The sequence below is a fragment of the Micromys minutus genome (genome assembly GCF_963924665.1).
Source record: "Micromys minutus genome assembly, chromosome: 4".
Lineage (NCBI taxonomy): Eukaryota > Metazoa > Chordata > Mammalia > Rodentia > Muridae > Micromys > Micromys minutus.
This window is the reverse complement of record NC_137973.1, coordinates 67,694,711-67,718,272: the sequence shown is the minus strand read 5'-3', so window position 1 is coordinate 67,718,272 and position 23,562 is coordinate 67,694,711. Positions and strand designations below refer to the sequence as shown.

General features: G+C 39.3%; 1 protein-coding gene and 1 pseudogene across 2 annotated transcripts; both read right to left on the bottom strand.

Annotated features, from left to right (window-relative positions):
- Positions 1-271: 271 nt before the first annotated feature.
- On the bottom strand, positions 272-2,023 carry LOC308419392 (ezrin-like; the record flags this gene model as incomplete). The annotated part of the gene is given in 3 exon segments (XM_080915114.1): positions 272-447; positions 450-1,032; positions 1,034-2,023. Coding segments are annotated over 3 exon segments (1,749 nt in total).
- A 19,102-nt stretch (positions 2,024-21,125) lies between these two features.
- On the bottom strand, positions 21,126-22,102 carry LOC308420134 (acidic leucine-rich nuclear phosphoprotein 32 family member B-like; annotated as a pseudogene). Its single transcript has one exon. The product of its transcript is annotated as an acidic leucine-rich nuclear phosphoprotein 32 family member B-like (transcript).
- Positions 22,103-23,562: the final 1,460 nt, after the last annotated feature.

The following is a 23,562-nucleotide window of genomic DNA, read 5'->3' as shown; positions in this document are numbered from 1 at the left end:
GTGTCATTCGGGCCAGCCACCCGAATTCCTGCTCCAAACAGGAAGTGATTGGGTAACTGTCATAAAATCTGGCCTGTTTGGCACTGTGTGATACAATTGGAAGCAACCAGAGAGGGTTCCACTGGGTCCTGGGGCAGAACGTCGGCCCGGTAACTGCTCTTTAAAGGACTGGAACACAGCAAGGGGGTTTCTAGACTTAGGAGTACTAAAGAGCCAAGTGTGACACCTGCCTGCTGTGAGGTGCCCTCCACCCTTGGTCCCGGCCTGGCCTCTACATGGCCTCGAACTCGTCAATGTGCTGCTTGGTGTTGCCCTGTCTGATCTGCCGCAGCGTCTTATACTTGTCCCGGCCTTGCCGCATGTTCTCATTGTGGATGATGTCATTGTGGGTCCTCTTATTCTCGTCCCTGGCCTGGGAAAACTCGTTGATCAGAGTCAGCAGCTGCCTCGCTCATTCTTCTCGGCCTCTGTGATCCGCTTTCCCTCCTTAAGGTCGTCCAGGATGCCCTCACTGGAGAGCTCGGCACTGTAGCCCACGGGCTCTGCCCCCTCATCCTGCAGTCCCTCCTGCACATGGTAATTCACAGGCTCGTACACTGGGGGTGGTGGGGGTGGGGGAGCTGTCATCACCGGGTGCAGCTCCTCCTTGGTCTTCACCAGGTCGTCCTGGGCTTCCTTAGCCCGGTGCTGCCACCACTCCTCCACCTCGTCCTTCTGGCACCTCCGCGCCTGTTCCAGCAGCGCAATCTTGGCAGTGTACTCTGCCAGCTCTGTAGCCCGCTGCTCCCGGCTCTCTATCTGATCCTGTGCCTGTCTTTCCAGTTCTTCCTTGCGGGCTGCCATGCGGTCGGCCTCCAGACGTTCAGCCTCCTCCTGGGCTCGCCTCCTCTCTTCCTCCAGCTGCAGGGCCTTCTCGATCTGCTCGGAGAGCTCTTTCTCCGCCCTCTTGGTCTTCTGCTCATCATCCTGAAGCCGAAGCATCAGCTCCTCCTTCTCCCGGAGCATCTGTTCCTTCTCTCTCTCTCTCTCCAGTTTCTCTCCTCTTCCTTTCGGTTTCCAACGGTTGCCTTTCCAGCTGCTTCTGGTGCTTCTCCCGAGCCTGTGCCTTCATCTGCTGCACCTCGATAGTGTCGGGCTTCCTGCGACGCATGTAAAGCTCATGGTTCCCCACGCAGAGCTGCAGAATCCGCTTGTTAATTCTCAGGCGGGGAGCATAGAACACAAAGTCAGGTGCCTTCTTGTCGATGGGCTTGATGACAAACTTCTTGTCGTTAAAAGAGATGTTCCTGATTTCACTCCAAGCGAAGCCGATCTTCGGGGTCAACTTGTCATCTTTCTCATAAATGTTAAGTCCAAGAGCATTGACTCCAAGCCAAAGGTCTTTTTCTTTCTTGTTTTTGATCTCAAAATAGTTGATCCCATACATTTCCAGGTCCCGGGCAATCTTCAGGTATTCTAGCATAGCCTTGTCCTTGAGTATCCCTCCGTGTTCTGCGTGCCACACCTGGATCCGGTCCTCCCACTGGTCCCTGCTGAGCTTGTGCTGGTCCATGACTCTCTGAGGGATCAGTCGCTCAGAGCTGAGGTACCGAGACTTGTGCATTTCCTTGTTATAATCTCCAAACTTGGCCTGAGCCACATAGGACCGCAGGAGCACGGCAGTCTCTGGGGGGCAGTAGATCTCGTCGCTGAGGATCCCTTCCTTGACTTGCAGGAAGAAGAGTTTTTGTGTGATGTCCTGGATGAGCTCCTCAGCCACGTCCTCAGGGTAGAACTTGGCCCGGAATTTGAACCGGACAGGGTTCTCCTTTCGAACCTCCTGTGCAGAGACTTTTTTATCAAGTTTCAACCAGGTAGGAAATCCTTTATTATCTACATACTGGAGGCCGAAGTACCACACTTCCCGGAGGCCAAGAGTCTTTACCACCTGATCAAACAGCTGCTTCCCCGTGGTGTTCGGCTGGATGGCGAACTCCATCTCCGCACCCATGGTGGTCACCCGGACGTTGATTGGCTTGGGCATCTTGGCTGGCTGGTGGCTCTGCGTGGGTCCTCGGCAAGCCGGCTGTGAGGCGGTGGCGACGGTGACTGGGGAGAGGTGTCGGGACCTGCAGGCGGAGAGAAGCCCTCCACACACACATTTTAAAGCTATATGCCCTGAATCCATTAACTATAAATCTAATAATAAGCAAGAGTTTTCAAAAACATGTGGGCCTATTTAACACTATAACCTCTAATGACCTATCACCAGAAGTCCTATGAGCATAGCACAATTTTCTTTACAGGGCTCTAGGCTTACTTAATGAATTTGTAAGCACAACCAAACCAATGGCTTTTTATTCACATTCATTGCTAACTCTCTATTTGTACTTAAATCTTTTTCATATGCTACTATTTGGCCTGAGTTCTCAACCTTAATCCTTATCTTTGAAAACAATCCTTCTGAACGAAAACAAATGAATTCATAAAATTTTCTCCATTTTTGTGGTATTAGAGACTGAATCTAGGGCATCACATGGGTGTTCTATATCTCAACTTCTCCTTTAAATTTTTATTATATAAAAGATTCTTACTAATGCTCAGGCTGATTCTGGACTCACTCTAGCTTAAGGAAGCCGTGAATATTGTGATCTTCTGACCTGGGCTCAGTCACTGAACTACTGTGATGTCAGACTGGCAGCACCATACCTGGATGTTTTGCTTTATCACTACTAAAATTCTTCCCAGACTATGCTATTTTGTGCAATATTTGTATTGGAATCCTCTTAGGTTTTAGTAAGCATTAGTTCTCACCCTAATAACATAACTTGCAAACTCAGTTTACTTCCTTACATTTTTTAACCTTTAAGACTCTGTCAACTCCTTTTACTGCTTGGCACCATGTGCAAACCATTTACTCAACTACATGCTGCTGCTTCTATTAAAAAGTGATTGGACTGGACATTGCTTCTGAAACAATTCTCATTTCTTACTCATGACTGACAACTTATCTCCAAAGAGGAATTTTGAAATTATGTTGTTTCTTTTCCCTCATTCTCTCTATACTAATTCCACTTTTTATTTTTGGAAGCATCCTCAATAACATTAAAGCTACTGCCAAAACCCAACCAGCCACAACTAGATGTCAGTTCCCTTCCAGCTAACTTCACTAAGATGAACTATTGCCCATCAGAAAGTATTCATGTTGATAAATGTCAACAATAATCTCCATCCAATAATATTCATAACACCATCCATTAACCCACATTACAAATCATAAATGATGATGCTAATAAAGTTAGGTAAAAATTCTAGAACCTTGGTGTCTTCCTCAGGTAATGTGGAATATCTGAGTATTACCGGTTGTCCCCTTGAGAGATTAAGGTCTCTATGAATGGGAAAGAATAGAAAAACCAACATCAATGGATGTGATGTGGAATAAAGAAGACCCACCACAAGTAACTAACATTCCACAGCCAATAGCAGTAAGCTATAAAATAATGTAAACAGGATCTTGAAGAGAATCCCACCAAACCTACTGAATACAAGAGCATTCCATAATTTCTACGTAGACTCTAACTAGGAAAAATGACAGAAAATGTCACCACTGTGTACTTTGCCTGTTAGAATATGAACAACCAAGAGTCAACAATTCCACTTTTTAACAAAATTTAACAATCGTTTGTTCATTGAGCTGCCCGACTGGTCAAGCATTTCAACATGATGAAAGCCTGGCTCTGTGGTGGGAATCTGCCAGTCTTTCATAACATTCTAGGACTTTCCACCACATACAATAATTGCCCTCCTCTCTGTTACCCAAATTTGTCAAGTTGCATCAGATATTTCTATGTTAATAGAACATACATATTCTTTACCTTCCTGTTAATCCATAAAATTTGAAGGTTATGTTTTGAATTGCATGTTTTCCTATTGGAAACATTAGGATTATCTTATTGTTCACTGATAGCTACAGCATTTCTGGCCCATATGTTATGGTAAGAACAAATGGCTTTATGAGTCCTAGCATAAGTCACAACTCACATACAGTCATTTCATATATCATTTCACTAGATTTACACATGGTCTGTGGTGGGGTTGAGATGACAACACACCTTATTTGTTATCACCGTACAATTGATCTTCTTATTCATTCCCAGATTTTATGGTCTTCTGTATCTGGGAGGCAGGATGAGGTAATCCCCAGAGTGGTTCATTTAGCTAAATAATGAAGCACATTATTCTGACCCTTCCACTAGCTCATTTTTAATCCTAGCAGCTGACCTACATGATCATATGAATCTTATTTTTTAATAGTAGGTACCTTTTATTAGTAGCTGATAAACATTACACATTCTATATTGTACTATTCTCATGTTAATGCAATTTATAACCTTAATGGAGGAGCTTCCTAAGTGAAGAGTTCTTGGAGGATATTAAACTACTTTGCCTTTGGAAACCCACACTGAAATTTTACATACAATAATTTTTATTTTTCAGAGAGAAATGGACCTTTTAAAAGTACTATATCATGGTATCCACTTATCAGTGAGTGCATACCATGTGTGTTCTTTTGTGACTGGGTTACCACTCTCAGGATAATATTTTTTAGTTCCATCCAATAGCTTAAAAATTTCATGATATCATTGTTTTTAATAGCTGAGTAGAACTTCATTGTGTAAACATACCACATTTTCTGTATCTATTCCTCTGTTAAAGAACATCTGGGTTCTTTCCAGCTTCTGGCTATTATGAATCAGGCTGCTATGAGCATAGTGGAGCATGTGTGTTATATGTTTGACCATCTTTTGGGTATATGCCCGGGAGTGGTATAGCTGGGTCCTCAGGTAGTACTATGTCCAATTTTCTGTGGAATATCCAGACTGATTTCTCACTTTGTTGTACCAGATTGAAGTCCCACCAGGAATAGAGGAATATATATATTCCTCTTTCTCCACATCCTCACCAGCATCTGTTGTCACCAAGTTTTTGAGTTTTAGCCCTTCTGACTCGTCTGAGATGGAATCTCATGGTGGTTTTGATTTGCATTTCCCTGATGACTAAGGATGTGGAGTGTTTATTTGTGTGTTTCTTGCCATTTGAGATTCCTCACTTGAAAAGTTTTGGTTTAGCTATGTACTCTTTTTAATAGCACAAAAGCTCAGAATACCCATGATACAACTCACAGACCATATGAAGCTCAAGAAAAAGCAAGACCAAAGTGTGCATATTTCAATCCTACTTAGAAAGGGCGAACAAAATAATCACAAGAGGCAGAGGGTAGGAGAGGCATGGGAGGAAGAGGGGATGAGGAGAGGAAAAAAGTGGGGATAGGATTAGGTGTGGAAAGAAACAGGGAAGATGTACAGAGGGTCAGCAAATTGAACAGAGGTGAGTAACAATGGGAGATAAAGAGGTGGGGGTAGCCAACAGAAAGTCCCAGATGCCAGGAAAACAAGAGGCTCCCAGGACCCAATGGGGGTCATATTAGCTGAAATACCTAACAAAGGAGAATGAGAACCTGTAGAAACCATACCCAGAGATTAGACATGTCTCCTGGTTGAGGGATGGGCCAGCCACCATTCACAAAATTTTAACACAGAGTTGCTCCTGTCTAAAGGAAATAGTGACAAAGAGGGTAGTAAAAACTGAAGGGAAGGCAATCCAGAGACTGCCCCACTTGAAGATTCATCCCTTATACAGACAATAAACCCAGTTACTATTGCACTATTGCTGATGCCAAGAAGTGCTTGCTGATAGGAGCCTGATAAAGCTGTTTCTTGAGAGGCTCTGCCAGAACCTTACTGATATAGATGCAGATGCTTGCAGCCAACTATTGGACTGAGCACAGGGTCCCCAATAGAGTAGTTAGGGGAAAGACTGAAGAAGGTGAAGGGATTTGCAACCTCATAGGAAGAACAATATCAATCAACCATACTCTAACCTAGAGCTCCAAAAGACTAAACCACCAACCGAAGAATACACATGAAGGAATCTATGGCTATAACTGTATATATAGCAGAGGATGGCCTTATCTGGCATCAGTAGGAGGGGAGGGCCTTGGTCCTGTGAAGGCTTGATGCCCCAGTGTAGGGGAATGCTAAGGCAGTGGTGTAGTGGGAATAGGTAGGAAAGCACCTTCATAGAAGCATGGGGGAGGGGCATGGGATAGGGGATTTCCAGAGGGGAAACCAGAAAGAACAATAACATTTGGAATAAATAAATAAAATAATCAGTAAAATATTTTTTAAAGTACTATGTCAGTACTAAGAAAGTAGGCATAAACTTTAAACTCTTACATAAATTGGCCCTCGAGTGTCGTCTCCATTTATAATGTATGAGGACTCTGTAGGTTTGATTGAGCATGTACATCGGTTTTAAATTGTGCCTTCAATATAATCTTGACAAATAAAGGCATATATTAAATCATCTGAAGTGTATAATACATTGATTGTTTACCGCCAACTTAAATGACTTAATCATACAAATATTTAAAACATTCAATCTTTTCATCAACATAGGTTATACAGTTATCAATCATACACATTTGGTTAACTCAAGTTTTCTAAAGCATGCTAATAACCATCATTAGAGTTTTTAACTGTGAATCTTTGAGAAATCAACAGCCTTCTCATAAGAATCAATAAAATTTAGGGAGTTCTATAGTAACACATGTTCTTTCCAGGTCAAAATTTAAGACTGCTCACTTTTTTCTTAAGTAAGATATCTTTATTGGTTGACCAGTTTGCCTGTGACCACGTTTAACTATTATATTATGTACTTAGTAGAGTTTTTAAAAGGATTCTGAAATTCAACATGGCCAACAGGTCACCATACAATTGTGCACACTGTTGTTGAGTCACCTAACGCCACCAACAATATAGTTTGCAAGGCCTTCTGTGTCATTTTCCCAAAGCATGCAGGAAATAACTTATACACCATGGAGTTTTGTGGTCATTATTATGGGGAGGTGGTGGGCTAAAAGCTATGGGAGGACTATGTGATATCACAGAGTAACAAAAACACCAAAACAGTGAAAACATGTAACAGGATTCCTGGCTCTCTACCACACTTCTGACAATGTTGTTGGGCCAACTTTCTGTGTCTGTTGATTCCTCTTGCTTGTGTCTCATTATTGATCTTCTGTTCTTATAAACTCTCCATCTACTTTCCAATCTTGGCACCAATTTTCTTTTTCTTTTATATGTGTTCTCCTTTAGAATAACTCACTGGAGGTTTCTCTTATAACCAAAGAGTCACTAAAATGTTTTCCTAAAGAAAACTCATTTCTTTAATCATGAGCTTTGTAATTCTATACCATCTGAGATTCACCATCTCCATTCTTTAAAAAAAATCTTTTCATATCCAGATGCAAGAGAAAAAAGATGTGAAACTGAGTAAAAATATTAAGATTGCCTATTATTTAAATCTCTATTATTTCTGTCATTGCTATCTAAATCATATAAATTTTAATCAATAATGGTGTTTTAAAACTGCTCAAGCTCTATGGAGGTGTAAATCCTTTGGCTATGTTACTGGTCTTACTTGACAGAAATAAGCTTTTCCAACAATTGATAACAAATAGAATTATAGGTACCTAATAATGCATTCCCACTTTGAATAATCATGTGTTATTACCTTAAATCAGTTATAAAAGCATACAAAAGGAGGCAATCAAGAATGAAATGGTACATCTTTCTGTTAAAATAATTCTCTTAAATGTGCAGTCTTCCCTAATGTGTACCATTTATTTCATACATTTCATTTTCAATATACTTCACTCATATGCAATAACTAATCTCCAAAAGCACCACAGGAAGTAGATGATAACTTCTTTCTTTTGATCCAAGTGAGACAGAGAAACTGCTCTCTAACATTATGGAGTATAAGGAAAGCAATATGAGCAGGACTTCCTGGTGCTGTCTAAGAGAATGAGGTGGGTGGGGATGGAGAGAAAGACATTTTCTTTTTTTTTTCTTTTTATTCTTTTTATTTCAGTCTAAGGTATTTTACCTTTTTTTTTTTCATTCCCAACACTGGAGCAATTTGGCTTCCATATGAATCAGATTTACAGTCTTTCTACTACTGAGGAAAATGGAGTGTAAGGTCTCAACTGTGCTGTAGAGTATGATACTTTAGATGCTGTTGTTTTAAAATATCCACCACGAAAAAGAATGATTTAATAATAAATTTCTAAAACAGAAAAATTCCTATTCAATGGCATTTACTAATTTTTTTTCTTTTAGAACAACTGCATGAAAAATGAAGAAACAAAAGCTATTTAGAGTTGGATCAGTGTCAGGCCCACATTTTAGACTCAATTCGAAATCTTTTACTTATTATTAGTGAGCTTAGGTGTTCGGCAGGTTAACTTCAGCAAAGACTCTCAGGTGGATTACTCTTTCCCCCATACCTGAATGTGTGTGCGATTATGAAGAATCATATCATTTTTTTACTTGATATTTTACAAGATTTAATAGTGTGCATTAAAATCTTACTAGTTACAATGAGCATAAAGTACATGTAAAACAGGATGTAGCCTGGAATTACATCTAATCATTTGACAGTTTGGACAGCTGAATTATGGTCATTGGCTCTTAAAAATGTGAGGATAAATTGTCACCTAAACACAGAGTGACTAGAACACAGATGTTGAAACCAGGGAGTCTAGTTCTATTCTGACTGGATAATCCTACCTCCATGCCATGCTTTGGGGATTAAATGAAGTTATTCAGGGAGTTCAGTCCTGACTATCAACAAAAGCAAGTCTGAATAACACAGAGGAAATGTCCTTGGGATAAAAGCATTTTCAAACCCTCCCAAGATACAGAAATTTACCTTTTATTTTAGAATTTATAATAATATTTCTGGGTTTATTTTTTAAATTTCTAATCTTTGCTCACAAATGCTATTCAAAAATTATTTTTCAAGTGGCAAATACATTTATGTTTTTTTCACAGAACTTTGTTAAATAAAGAGATCACATAACAAAAGATTACTTCAGGAATATTTTGTTTTTTGAAAAGTTCTTTAGTTTACTAACATGGTGTTATTATTTGTCACATTTATGATCTCTAATGCTAACATTTTTATGTGTCATTGGTGTTCAGGAGTTTAAGAATATTTTAATTTGCAGTTAAAATAATAAAGTTGAGAAGTCAATGCTGAAGCATGAGTAAAAAGACAATAAAAATTATTAAGATAGTGTAAATTAACAAATCAAGTTAAAAATGAATAAAAATTGGAAATAAAAAGATTAGTACTTCGTAGCTGGTAGAAACGTCATAGTATGGGTTTTTTTTTAAACGATTTATTTTACAAAACAAAGATAAATGTACAGATTTTAAATATTTTTTCCTTAAAATTATACTTTTTTGTCAGTACTGTTTTTTCAGACATTAAAATAATTTTTCACATAAAACCATGTGAATATATTTTTTTTAGTCAGTACTTGATTTTTTTCAAGGGCCCGACAGTATGCATTGAAAACCCAATAGTTACAATAAGCGTAAAGTACATGCAAAAAAAAAAAAAAAAAAAAACGCAACATGGAAACAGTCAAAGTCTTCTTCTTTGTAAATATATGTATATTTTTTTTTTTGTTTTCTTTATTTCTTGGACTTCATACAGTCTGTGAGTTGTTTCCGGGAGAGTGCAAGCCTCTGGGGTTAGCATCCCACTATCAGTGACTGCATATTATGTCTGTTCTTTTGTGACTGGGTTATCTCACTCAGGATGATCTTCTCTAGATGCAGCCATTTTCTTAAGAATTTGGTTAAGTCATTGTTTCTGGTGGCTGAGTAGTATTCCATTGTGTATATGTACCACAATTTTTGTATCCATTCGTCTTCTGAAGGACATCTGGGATCCTTCCAGCTTCTGGCTATTATAAATAGAGCCGTTATGAACATTGTGGTGCATATATCTTTGTTGTGTATTAAAGTGTCTCTGGGGTATATGCCCAGAAGTGGAATAGCTGGGTCTTCAGGTAGTACTATATCCAATTTTCTAAGGTATCGCCAGACAGACTTCCAGAGTGGTTGTATTAGCTTGCAACCCCACCAACAGTGGAGAAGTGTTCCTCTTTCTCCGCAGCCTCGCCAGCATCTGCTGTCATCTGAGTTTTGGATCTTGGCCAATCTGACTGGTGTGAGGTAGAATCTCAGGGTTGTTTTGATTTGCATTTCCCTGATGGCTAAGGATGTCGAGCACTTCCTCAGATGTTTCTCGGCCATTTGGTGTTCCTCAACTGAAAACGTTTTGTTTACCTCTGTACCCCATTTTTTAATAGGGTTATTTGATTCTCTGGTGTCTAGCTTTTTGAGTTCCTTGTACACCTTGGATATTAGGCCTCTATCTGATGTGGTGTTGGTAAAGATCTTTTCCCATTCTGTTGGTTGCCGTTTTGTTTTCTTGTGGTCACTTACATACACTATCATGTCATCGGCAAAGAGTGATGTTTTTATCTCTTCCTTTCCGATTTGTATCCCCTTGATCTCCTTTTGCTGTCTAATTGTTCCAGCCAGGACTTCTAGTACTATGTTGAATAGGTAGGGGGAGAGTGGGCAGCCTTGTCGAGTCCCTGATTTTAGTGGGATTGCTTCAAGTTTCTCGCCATTAAGTTTGATGTTGGCTGTTGGTTATCTGTATATTGCTTTTATTATGTTTAAATATGGGCCTTGGATTCCTGTTCTTTCCAGGACTTTTAACATGAAGGGGTGTTGGATTTTGTCGAATGCTTTCTCAGTGTCTAGTGAGATGACCATGTGATTTTGGTCTTTGAGTTTGTTTATATGGTGGATTACGTTGATGGATTTCCTTATGTTAAATCATCCCTGCATCCCAGGGATGAAGCCTACTTGGTCATGATGAATGATCGTTTTGATGTGTTCTTGGATTCGGTTTGCAAGGATTTTGTTGAGTATTTTTGCATCAATGTTCATAAGTGAGATTGGTCTGAAGTTCTCTTTCCTTGTAGGGTCTTTGTGTGGTTTAGGTACGAGGGTTATTGTAGCCTCAAAAAATGAGTTGGGTAATATTCCATCTGATTCTATCTTTTGGAATAGTTTGGCGAGTATTGGTGTTATATCCTCAATAAAAGTCTGATAAAATTCTGCACTGAACATGTCTGGACCTGGGCTTTTTTTGGTTCGAAGGCTTTTGATGACTTCTTCTATTTCTTTAGGTGTTATAGGGTTATTTAGATGGTTTACTTGGTCCTGGTTTAACTTTGGGACCTTGTATCTGTCTAGGAATTCATCCATTTCCTCCAGATTTTCCAATTTTGTGGAGAATAAGTTTTTGTTGTAGGATCTGATGATTTCTTGAATTTCCTCAGTTTCAGTTGTTATGTCCCCACTTTCCTTTCTGATTTTGTTAATTTGTATACTCTCTCTTTGCCCTCTAGTTAGTCTGGCTAGGGGTTTATCAATCTTGTTGATTTTCTCAAAGAACCAACTCTTGGCTTTGTTGATTTTTTCAATGGTTCTTTTTGTTTCTGTTTGGTCTATTTCTGCCCTAATTTTGATTATTTCTTGCTGTCTACTCTTTTTGGGTATATCTGCTTCCTTTTGTTCTAGGGCTTTTAGCTGTGCTGTCAGGTTGCTGATGTGAGCTCTCTCCAGTTTCTTTGTGGAAGCACTTAGGGCTATGAGTTTTCCTCTCAATACTGCTTTCATTGCATCCCATAGGTTTGGGTATGTTGTGTTTTCGTTTTTGTTGAATTCTAGAAAATCCTTAATTTCTTTCTTTATTTCTTCTTTGACCCTGCTATCCTTTAACAGAGCATTGTTTAGTTTCCATGTGTATGTGGGCTTTTTCTTGTCTTTGTTGTTGTTAAAGATCAGCCATAGCCCATGGTAATCTGAGAGGATGCATGGGAGTATTTCAATCTTCTTATATCGATGGAGGCTCGTTCTGTGTCCAATTATGTGGTCAATTTTTGAGAAGGTGCCATGGGGTGGTGAGAAGAAGGTGTATTCTTTTTCTTTGGGATAGTGTGTTTTGTATATATCTATTAATTCTAGTTGGTTCAAAGTCTCTGCTAGTTTTGCAGTGTCCTTGTTCAGTTTCTGTTTTCCTGATCTGTCCATTGGTGAGAGTGGGGTATTAAAGTCTCTCACTATTATTGTGTGGGGTGAAATGTATTTTTTGAGCTTTAGTAAGGTGTTTTTTATGAATGTGGGTGATTTTTTATTTGGTGCATATATGTTAAGGATTGAGAGTTCCTCCTGACGGATTTCCCTGGTAATGAGTAAAAAGTGTTTTTCCTTATCTTTTTTGATAACTTTTGGTTGGAAATTTACTTTATTCGATATTAGAATAGCCACTCCAGCTTGCTTCTTGGAGCTGTTTGCTTGGAATTTTTTTTCCCCACCCTTTTACTCTGAGATAGTGTCCGTCTTTGTCTCTGAGATGAGTTTCTTGTATGCAGCAAAAGGCTGGATTTTTTTATGTATCCAGTCTGATAGTCTATGTCTCTTTATTGGGGAGTTGAGACCATTTATGTTAATAGATATCAACAAATAGTTGTTTCTGTTTCCTGCTATTATTGCTTTTTTGGGTTGAGTTGTGTCTGTGTTTTTTTTTTTTTTTTCTTTTAGTTTTCTTGTTTAAGAGTTTTCTTGTTCTTACTAGGCTGTATTTTCCCTCATTGTATTGGGTTTTCCACCTATAATTCATTGTAGTGCTGCGTTTGTGGTCAGATATTGTGTGAATTTTGATTTGTCTTGAAATATCTTCGTCTCTCCATCGATGGTGATTGATAGTTTTGCTGGGTATAGCAGCTTGGGCTGGCACTTGTTCTCTCTTAAGGTGTGCATGATGTCTGTCCAGACTCTTCTAGCTTTCATAGTCTCTGTTGAGAAATCGGGTGTGAGTCTGATTGGTCTGCCTTTATATGTTACCTGACCTTTTTCCCTTACTGCTTTTAGTATTCTTTCTTTACTTTGGGCACTTGATGTTTTTACTATTATGTATCGGGAGGTATTTCTTTTCTGGTCCAACCTATTTGGAGTTCTGAAGGCTTCTTTTATGCTAGTGGTCATCTCATTCTTGAGGGTAGGGAAGTTTTCTTCTATGATTTTGTTGAAGATATTTACTGTGCTCCTTAGTTGATACTCTTCTCCCTCTTCTATTCCTATTATCCTTAGGTTCGGTCTTCTCATTGTGTCTTGGATTTTCTGGACATTTTGGGTTAGGAGCTTTTTGTTTTTTGCATCTTTTCTGGCTGTTTTGTCTATGTTTGCAATGTTGTCTTCTGCCCCCGAGATTCTCTCTTCGATCTCTTGTAATCTATTGGAAATGCTTGCTTCTGTGACTCCTGATTTCTTTTTTTGGTGTTCTGACTCTAGGGTTATCTCTTTTAGTGTTTTCTTTATTGTGTCAATCTCTGTTTTAATTTCCCTCTTCCATTCCTTTATTTCTTTGGTTCTGTTTTCCTCTAGTTCTTTGAGTTCTTTGAGTGTTTTTCTTGTTTCTTCTTTAAAAGCTTCTGAATCTTTTTTCTTTTCCTCCCTTTCTTGTTTAAGTAACTCTATCAGCGTCTTGAGGCATGATTTCAGGTCTGTGTCTTCTTTTTCTGGAGTGTTTGGAGTTCCGATGTTTGCTGTTATGGGAGAGCTGGCCTCTGGTGTTGCTAGATTGTCTTTGTTCCCTTGGGATATACTCTTTCTCTTTCCTCTTGCCATTTTGTTGTCAGTGATATGTTCTTACCTTTCCCTTGTATCTGGTCTGTGTCCCTGGTTCCCCACTGGTTGAGGTGTCAGATGGGTCAAGCCCTGTTTTATGCCTCAGAGTCGTCGGGTGTGAGCAGAAGTTCCAACGTTCTGTTTGTGTTTGCTGGATCAGGCACAGTTGCTCAGCCTCTATGAGCCGCTGCTCTGCCTGGCAGGTAGGCCAGGCTCCGCTCTGTGTCCGGAAGTCGACTCCGGGTGGAAACAGAAGTTCTGATTTTCTGTTCCCAATTGCAGTTGCTCAGCCTCCGACATTTTCTTTCTAAATAAGAGATACTTAGTCAAGAAAGAAGAGATTTTTCAGAGACAGTAATGAAAACAATTTGGACTCTTTTTTAAAATCTTTTTTGCTGTTTCAGTCATTCCTTTAATTGCCCTCTACTAAGAGTGGGATAATTTTGTAGGCTTGTATTAAGATATCTGAAGAGAAACACTAAAAATGCTTAGTTACAATGTTTTTTATCTCCTTTTCCTTCCTTTTTCTTCTCTTCCTTCTTTGCCTCATTGCTTCCTTCCCTTTTTTCTTTCTTCCTCTTTTGTTGCTTTTCTCCATTTTTCCTTCCCTATTTCTTTCCCTTTATTCTTACTTTCCCTTATAGACATGGTCATATGCATTTTCTAGCTGACCTCAAGCTTACTGTATTGATGAGAATGATTTTAAACTCCTGATCACTCTGCCCCTGCCTCCTAAGAGCTGAAATTACAGGTGTGTTTTTCCAAACTCTACACTGTACTGGAGATCCAACCCAGGGTCTTGTAGATGCTTGGCAACATTCAGTCTCTTAAGGTATAAACCCTAACTCACCTTCCAGTCTTCAACACAGAAAAACATGGTAGGAAGTTTATCTCATATTATTGTGAACTCATGAAATGAAAAAATTCTAATCAGATTTAGGAATTCAGTTTGACATGACTGTAGCCATCTTGAATTGTAATCAACATGATGGTTCCTGAATATCCCTGGTCAGTTTTCTCGGCTTTGATTTTCAGGGAGGATAAATCAACAAGCTTATTAGGATAAAACATGGAGCTTTTATGAGCCAGAGCTTAGTTCTGTCACCACCTGGAAAGTACCTAAAACCTTCTGTGTTAGCCAGGTATAGTAGGATTTGTGTAGAGTCATAGTTGTCCTGAATATTTATGACAAATCTGTAGCTGATCCAAATTACCAGGATACACCTGGTTTTGTCACTTCCCAATTAGATCTCTGTCAGTAAGTCCCAAAGAGGACAGCTCAACCAAACCTGAGCTTTTTCAGGTCTATTTCTTTGATTTCATGGCACCTTGGAGCCAGTTCTTAAGTACTGACAGCAGATCAGGCTGAAAAACAGGTGATCCTGTAGTCTCACCTTTTACTGATAACTGGTATAAATTTTTTATATCATTTGAATCCTTTCTTCTAATTTTGGTCTTTCTCCAACTACCAAAACTAAATTTTCATTTTATAAGTGATTAGTTGGCAGGAATGGTTATTAACTTTTTACTCAGGTAACTCACAGTTGAAGGCTGCTTTGAAAATTCTTAATAGTTTTCACATTTAATCACAGTCATCTTCTTAAGAAACTTCATAACTTAACGAGGAAAAATATCTGCATTCGTCACAGCTTATAATAAACTGGACAGCTCTGACCTTCACTTTTCTGTAACAGCCTCTTAGGTTTCTTCCTCCTACTGCAAAAACAGAGAGAGCATTACTCCTCTGATGTGGTTTGAATGTGAAGTCTTCAGAGGGTTAACATATGTGAACACTTGGTTCCAAACTTGTGGTGTTTGAGAAGGCCGTAGAACCTTTAAGAAATTGATTCTCACTGGAGGGAGTGGGTTACTGGAGTCAGGCCTTGAAGCTTTATAACATAACCCCACTTTCTGCTCATTCTTGCCTTCTTTGATGGCTATACAATATCAACAATCAACAGTACCCTCTGATTATGTGCTACCATGTCCCCCTGGCCTGGATTAGTGTCATTCTTCTATAATCCAAAAGTAAACCATTCTACTTCAAGCTACATCTAAAACGTTACAATGAAGGTACCCTGCTAGACCTCATTTAGGGTCTGTGTAGTTGTTTCTATGTTGATTGTTCAGAAACTGTCTGGTTTTGGAGCACTATAAATATCACAAAACTCATCTTGTATTTTCTTAAAAAATCTTGTTTCTTGACACAAAATACTAATAATGTCACACTCAACTTTGTGTTTTGATATCTGAATGTATGGGTATAGATCCCACTGTGTACTTTCATCTTCATCTCATCATGTAATGTCTCGGGAGTAGAAATACAATAGTGGTTTTCATCATTGATTCCACAGAATATTGCTACAAGGTCAGTAAGCCAGTCTTCACCTGGGGTGAACGTGGCCATCCCTATCATTATTTACTGGGGATGTTGACTGGATTTTTAGTTAATCTTCACAGTGAAAATACAAAGTTCAGACTGGTCCAGTTTTCATCTGTGCCTAGAACCATCTACATAGCCATCAGGACTAGAACAGAAAGAAGCAGATCCACACGTGAAGCATAGAATAATCAAATTAGAGCTGGAATCAGCCAAATGGAAACAAAAAGAACTACACAAAGAATTAAAAAACAAAACAAAACAGGATCTGGTTCTTTGAGAAATCAACAAGATTGATAAATCCTTAGCCAGACTAATGAGAGGTCATAGAGAGGGTATCCAAATTAACAAAATCAGAAATGAAAGGGGACACATAACAACAGAAACTGGAAAAATTTAAGAGATCATTAGATATCAGGTACCAAAGTTAAATCAGGATTAGATAAACAGCCCCATAACCCCAAAGAAATAGAAGCAGTCATCAAATGCCTCACAGCAAAAAAAAAAAAAAAAAAAAAAAAAAAAAAAAAAAAAAAAAAAAAACAGGCCCCAGGACCACATGGGTTTAGTGCGGAATTCTATCAGACCTTTATGGAAGACCTAATACCAATACTCTCCAAACTATTCCACAAAATAGAAACAAAGGGAACACTACACAACTCATTCTTCAAAGCCTCAGTTATGCTCATTTATAAACTACACAAAGACCGTACAATTAGAGGAGCCGGAATCAGAGAAAAGATCATCCAGTTACTGCCTCTACCGCCTCACCTGAAGATTCATCCCATATGTAGCTACTAAATCCAAGCACTATTGCTGATGCCAGGTAGTGCCAACTGGCAGGAACCTGATATAGATGCCTTCTCAGAGACTCTGCCAGAGTCATACTGATACAGAGGAAGATGCTTGCAGCTAACCAACAGACTGGGGATACCCCAATGAAGGATCTAGAGAAAAATCTGAAGGTACTGAAAGGGTCTGCAACCCCATGGCAAGAACAAAATTAATAACTAACCAAACCCAACATAGCTCCCAGATACTAAAACACCAACCAATGAGTTCGCATGGAGAGACCCATGGCTCCAGGTGTATATGCAGCAGAGGACAGCATTGTCTGGCATCAATGAGAGGAGATGACTTTGTCACACAGGAAAGGCTTGTTCTCCCTGTGTAGGGAAATGCCAAGGCACTAAGTTGGGAGAGGAAGAATGGGAGAGGGAGCACCTTCATGGAGGCAATGGGAGGGGGAGAGGGAATGGGATTGGAAAATAGGGGTTAACATATAAAATGTAAATACAGAGAACATTTAATTGAAAAATATAAAATAAAATACAAAGTTTATCAGATCTTTCTCCAATGTCTATTTTTTTTTCTTTCAAGGTACTATTTGCATACTATGTACACAGTGAGCACATAACAATCAGAGGTCCTTCTACCTTCCTTCCATGATCTAACATCTGTAATAAAATCCTATTTTCCTTTTCTAAAAATGCCTTTACTCAAAGGATTTACAGAGATAAGTTTTATGTGTGGTTACATATCAAAATGTTCCTACATGAAACAATTTGGAATAGTTCTAAGAGATTTGAATTAGAAGTCAATCAGAATGTTTTCCTCTAGACGTAATGTTGTGTTCTGTCAATATGCCGGCATAGATTTTTCATGTCCTGAAAATGCGAGTTTAATGTGATAAAAATAGGACTATCAATTACCACAGTGTTCTAACTACACAACACATGGTACGTGGGCAAATGAGTCGCAAAGACACTTGTAAAAGTCAAGGATGTGATAGCAATGGAACTTTACTCTCCCCCCGAGTCTCTAGGGATGCCTTAGCTGAAAACACTCCAAGTAATAATGTGTCCTGACCTTTCCTTGAAATGGCTATTACAGAGCCATTAGTGCCATAGGCACTTATCTTCTGCTTTCAACGATGGCTCAGGAGAGGTGTGGCAGGAGCTCAGCGAGGGCAGCTCCACTAGGCAGTGTCTTCTAGCATGTGTGAGACTGTCAGTTGTGATATGACAGATTTAATATCCAGCAAAGTCGAAGTCTTTCCTTATCAGTGAGGCCTATTGAAGCACGCTTAGATTTGATAAGGAGTTAGGTTCTAGGGCTTCCACCCAGAGAATGAGAGGGAAGTACCAATGATACCGATCCGTAGATGGAAAAGTTACTATTAACCCATCTGCCACAGAAAATGTCTGCTTGGCTGCTGTTTTCATTTCAATTATATAGTAGACACAAAAGGTACCTGGGATGGTGAAGATGTATTCAGATAACTGGAGCCCAGTGTCACTGTCCCTGAGGAATGTCAACATGGAAAGACAGTTTCTATTGGGTCGTGCCAAATATTATTGGGTCATGCAAAAAATATGCCATGAATATATTCTATAATTCACAGGTTACAAACAAAACAAAATTTCCTGAGTTGTCAGAGAATAGTTTTTTCCAAGGTGGTCACGGTAACCACCTTCTTCCTATTTTGCCTTTAAACTAACAGAAAGGACTAGTGCCATTCAATGAATACTTTATTTGCTTCATAGTACTGCCTAGTTATGATGTGTAAAGATAGCTGCTTCATCAAGCAGAATAATACAGATGCAACAATGAAGTTATCACCAGATGCTTAACGTCTGACAAGATTTCTGCTACTGCAAAACATAAGAAGGCATCTGTATGGCCGAGTGCTCGCCCTGGGTCATCAGGTCTGTAGAGGTTTCCAGGAGCTTAGGCTGTGCTGTTATGGAGTCCGCAGAGAAGAGATCACAGTGATAACATCAGCGAGGGAACTAAAATGGGACAGAGTTTGGCCACAGTATCAACGTGACTCTCTGAGAAATGATGAGTTGGTGTAGACCAGAGTGGAGTCCAGACATGGGCTGACAGAGAAGGAAATGCCCAGTAAAGAGTTCAGGAAAACTGCAGGCATGCTTATGTAGGCACAAAGTTGGCATAAACACATAGAACTTGGTTTATACCGCATACACACACACATACCACATCACAACACATCATATCACAAGATAAATAATATAGTAAAAAGAAAGTTCCCTTCTAATCATAGATCCACTACAGCTGATAAATTAAATACTTTTTGCATATGTAGAGATATAATTTTCCCTTTTATAAGACCATGTGACAAAACTACTCTGAATTAGATGTTTTTCTAATATTGACAGTCTTTCAATTCTAGAAATAATTTTATCAGAATACTTCCTGTATTTTGTATAAGGTTCTAAGTTTGTTGTGCTCGTATGACTGTAACATTATTCTATAACTTTTCTTATACTGTTGTCCAGTGTGGGTATCCCCACTCATGTGGATCATTGGTCAATACAGTCCACGAGGGCAGAGGAAGCAGAGACTTCAATCAGGGAGTTCAGAAGCCCTGTGAGTACCTCTGGAGAAAGACCACAAAGGGGCAGCTATCAGTAAGCAGATCAGCTTTACTCTGGTGATTGGAGACCTATTGAGTTTTGGGGACTGAGGGTTGAGATATCCAGGATGAACAAGGGTTATCAGCTGGGAGCTTAGGGTACCTGGAATGCTTCCTCAGCATGGGGAATTATGTTAAGAATCCTAGGTGCTGGCTGAAAAGGTTTTATGAAGAGAAAAAAAATTGGTCCTATAACTAATAGAGTCTATATGACATTCCTCAAGTAGAGGTAAATATGGGGGCTTAAATCTCCCTGGACAAGTCAGAGAAGAAGAAAGTTCAGCAATGAAGGGAGTCCTCCATTACACTCAGAGCTCCAGAAGGCTATCTTGTCAGTGATAGATGTCAACTCTGATCAGAGTTTCTCTGTACTCCCGAAATTTTATTTTCCTGTATGTTCATAGAGAACTCTAGTTCTCATGCTTATGTGTCAGGGACTTTGCTGATTGAGCCATCACCCTAAGGCTTGTGTTCTAGACTTTGAGTAACGTGTTTGTTTGCCTAAATAAATGTGATGATTTCCTTTCCATCAAATTTCAAGAATAATTTAGAACTGTGCTTTTCTTAAATGTGTGAGAGAATGTATTTGTAAAGGCCAATCGAGCCCACAGTTTCTTTTATAAAAACATTCTAAAATATTGAACCAGAACCTTTAAAAATTATGCTATTAGTCAGGTTTTCTCTCTACTTTTTACTACTTTATTGTAAACCATTTTTCTAGACATCTGTCTGTCCACATCTTGCTCATTTTGAAATCACCTCACTATAATATTTTTAATCTCTATTGATTTTGTAACATTTTAGTTTGTTTGCATGTTAGTATCACTAATGTCATCCTCCTAAATGCTTATTTATTTTTTTACCTGTGAAATGTAAGGTTTCGTCTTTCTGGAAGCAGTTTATGCCTTACTTGGGTACACACAAATTGTCAGTGTCTCAGTTGAATTTGATGTACAAATTGCTGCTGGGACGCTCCAATTTCCTTCCTTTTCAAGAATAAGTCTACATTGGCCCACAATAAATGGTCTCCCTTTATATACTCTTTAAACCTTTGCTAACGATTGTACATGTGTGGATTTACCTTTTGTCTGTTTTGTTAAATGTGTTTATGGATCTGTTGTAAGTGATGAGATCATGCTAATTCCTATAGCTTGGGCATACAGTTTGAAACCGAGCAAGGGGATGATTTTGCACTGTTTGACTAGCAACTTGTTAGTACATTTAAATGGTAACTAATTTTGTTGGTTTAAATTTTGTCCTGTGGTTTTACTGCATGCATCAATTATTCATTACTAGTATTTGGTAGAGTTTGTGGGATGCTCTTATGTGTGATTACTCCACCAGCAACAAGAAATATTCAATTTCTTTCTTCCTGTCATCTCCTTTTAGTTTGTTGTTTTGTTTCGGTTTTAGGCTTTAACCAAAGAATAATGTGTTTATTTTGCTTAGTCTTGAAAAATACTGCTTGGAAGTTATCACACAAAATGTCCTAAAAGAAAGAAAAAAGAAAAGAAAAGAAAAGAAAAGCATGTGCAAGCAGACCGAAAATGTTAAGATTTTATTTACAAATTTTTTTGCTTGTTGTACAGAAAGCTAAGATGTTGTTACAATTGCAGTGTAACTGGCTGCCAGGATGGTCAATTCACCAATCACAGCCTCCCCAATACAGCAAGAATCTTACACGAAAATCTAATGTTTCCAGCTTTGTTGAGACAAAGTCCCCAGGCTTGGTGGATAAGGGACTAAACAGAGGAAGGCAGAATGTCAAGGGAACTATTCTTTGGCTCTTTGGGTGGTGGGGTACTGGGGCTGGGATCACAGCTACCTTTTGAAAACAACTACCAAACCCATGAGCAGTCCAACCAATACTCAAGAGGTTGTTTCGGGTCTTAGTCATTTCCTTTGTTACACGTTTCTCTTTCTTTTCACCTTTCCCACGTTCTTCCTCCTTAACTTCTTCATTAACTTCTCCATCAAGTCCAAATTCTATTCCTCCCCGTTGGCTTCATCTTTATCATATTCTCCTTCTACATCCTTATCTTCATCTCCATCCTCTTCTTTCCCACTATCCTCATCTTCTTCCTCTTCATCCTCTCCCTCTTCATCCTGTTCCTCTGAGTCAGGGGCTTCCTCTATACTATCCACCCCCACATCTGCATCAGGTGCTTCCTGGTCCTCTCGGTCATAGCCATCCAGATAGGACAGCTGGGGCAGGAGTCTGTAGACAGTCTCTCTGTAATCACTCCAGTTAGTGACCTCACAGCCAAACAAATCCAGGCTTTTCAGACAATCCAACCTTTTCAACGCCTCCAAGGTGCTAATCTCTTTCAAGTCATTTTCACATAGGCTTAGATGTGTGAGGCTCGGAAGTTCATCTGCTAGTCTGTCCAGACCTATTTTCACTGAGCTCTAGCCTTTTCAATTTTGGTAGGCTTTGGGAGGTCTGAAACTGAAAACAAGCCTACACTTATTAATCTGAGGAACTCTAAGTATGCAAATTCATCTGTTAACCCCTCAAAATTTTCATCGATTGCTTTGCAATTGTCCAAGATAAGTTCCCAAAAAAGCTGCAAGCATCCAGTTTCACAGCTCCAAGTGGATCCTCCTCTTCACATCCATGTTCTCCTCGTCCCTCCTCTCCAAACTTAACTTTTGGCGGAGGGGGTAGAGGAGGGAGAGGGGACCCGGCCTGAGCAGAGAGGAGGCTGCATGCTCCCTTGTGATGTGGTGTGCATGCATGCAGGAGAGTCCCCAGAGCCAAGTTACTCAAAGGAGAAAAGCCATGGTGGGAAAAGGGGGCTGGATCTGGGCCCTGGCCTTCCTACCACCACTTCTCCCCTTTTCCTTTCATCTTGCCTACTTGCTCTGATAAGGATACCCAATACTGAGCTAAGTGTGGGACTCCTCATATATATTTTAGAGGAAAACCTTGAAATATTCCTTGAATTATTTAGACACAGGCAACTCATATATAGTCTCTTCTGTGCCTTCCTTCTATACCCAATGTATATAAAAACTGGTCAGGCGTTTTAAATAAAAGACTATTAATGGCTGTATATGGGCTGAATCCCCATTTGGGAAAGTATCTGGATTGAAGCCTTTGCTTCAATCTCTGGTTCAAACTTTGTCTCTTTTCCTCTTTGAGTATTTTGTTCCCCCTTTTAAGAAGGATTGAAACATCCACTTTTTGGTCTTCCTTCTTGGGCTTCATGTGGTCTGTGAATTGTATCTTTGGTATTCTGAGTTTTGGGGCTAATATCTACTTATCAGTGAGTATATACATGTCATGTGTGTTCTTTTGTGACTGGGTTACCTCAATCAGGATGATATTTTCTAGTTCCATCCATTATTCTAAGAATTTCATGGGATCATTGTTATTAATAGCTAGGTAGCACGCCATTTTGTAAATGTACGTTTTCTGTATCCGTGCTTCTGTCTATGTCCAATTTTCTGAAAATCTTCCAGACTGATTTTCAGAGCGGTTGTATCAGCTTGCAATCCCACCAACAGTGAAAAAGTGTTCCTCTTTCTCCACCTCCTCCTCAGCATCTGCTGTCACCTGAGTTTTGGGTTGTTTTGATTTGCATTTCCCTGATGCCTAAGGACATTAAACATTTCTTTAGGTGCTTCTCAGCTATTCAATATGCCTCAGTTGAGAATTTGTTGTTTAGCTCTGTACCCCGTTTTTAATAGGGTTATTTTATTTTTCTGGAGTCTAACTTCTTGAGTTCTTTATATATATATATATATATATATATATATATTAAATATTGACCCTCTATCAGAAACCCAGACAATATTGCTGATGCCAAGAAGTGCATGCTGACAGGAGCCTGAAATACCTGTCTTTTGAGAGTATCTGACAGAGCATGACAAATACAGAGGCAGAAGCTTGTAACCAACCATTGAAATGAACTGAGAATGGGGTTCCCAAGTAGACGAGTTTAAAAAAAAATTGAAGAAGCTGAAGGGGTTTGCAACTGCATAAGAACAATAATACCAACCAACCAGAACTCCCAGGGACTAAACCACCATCCAAAGAGTACATCCAAAGAGTCTCCCTATACCTCATTTCCCCA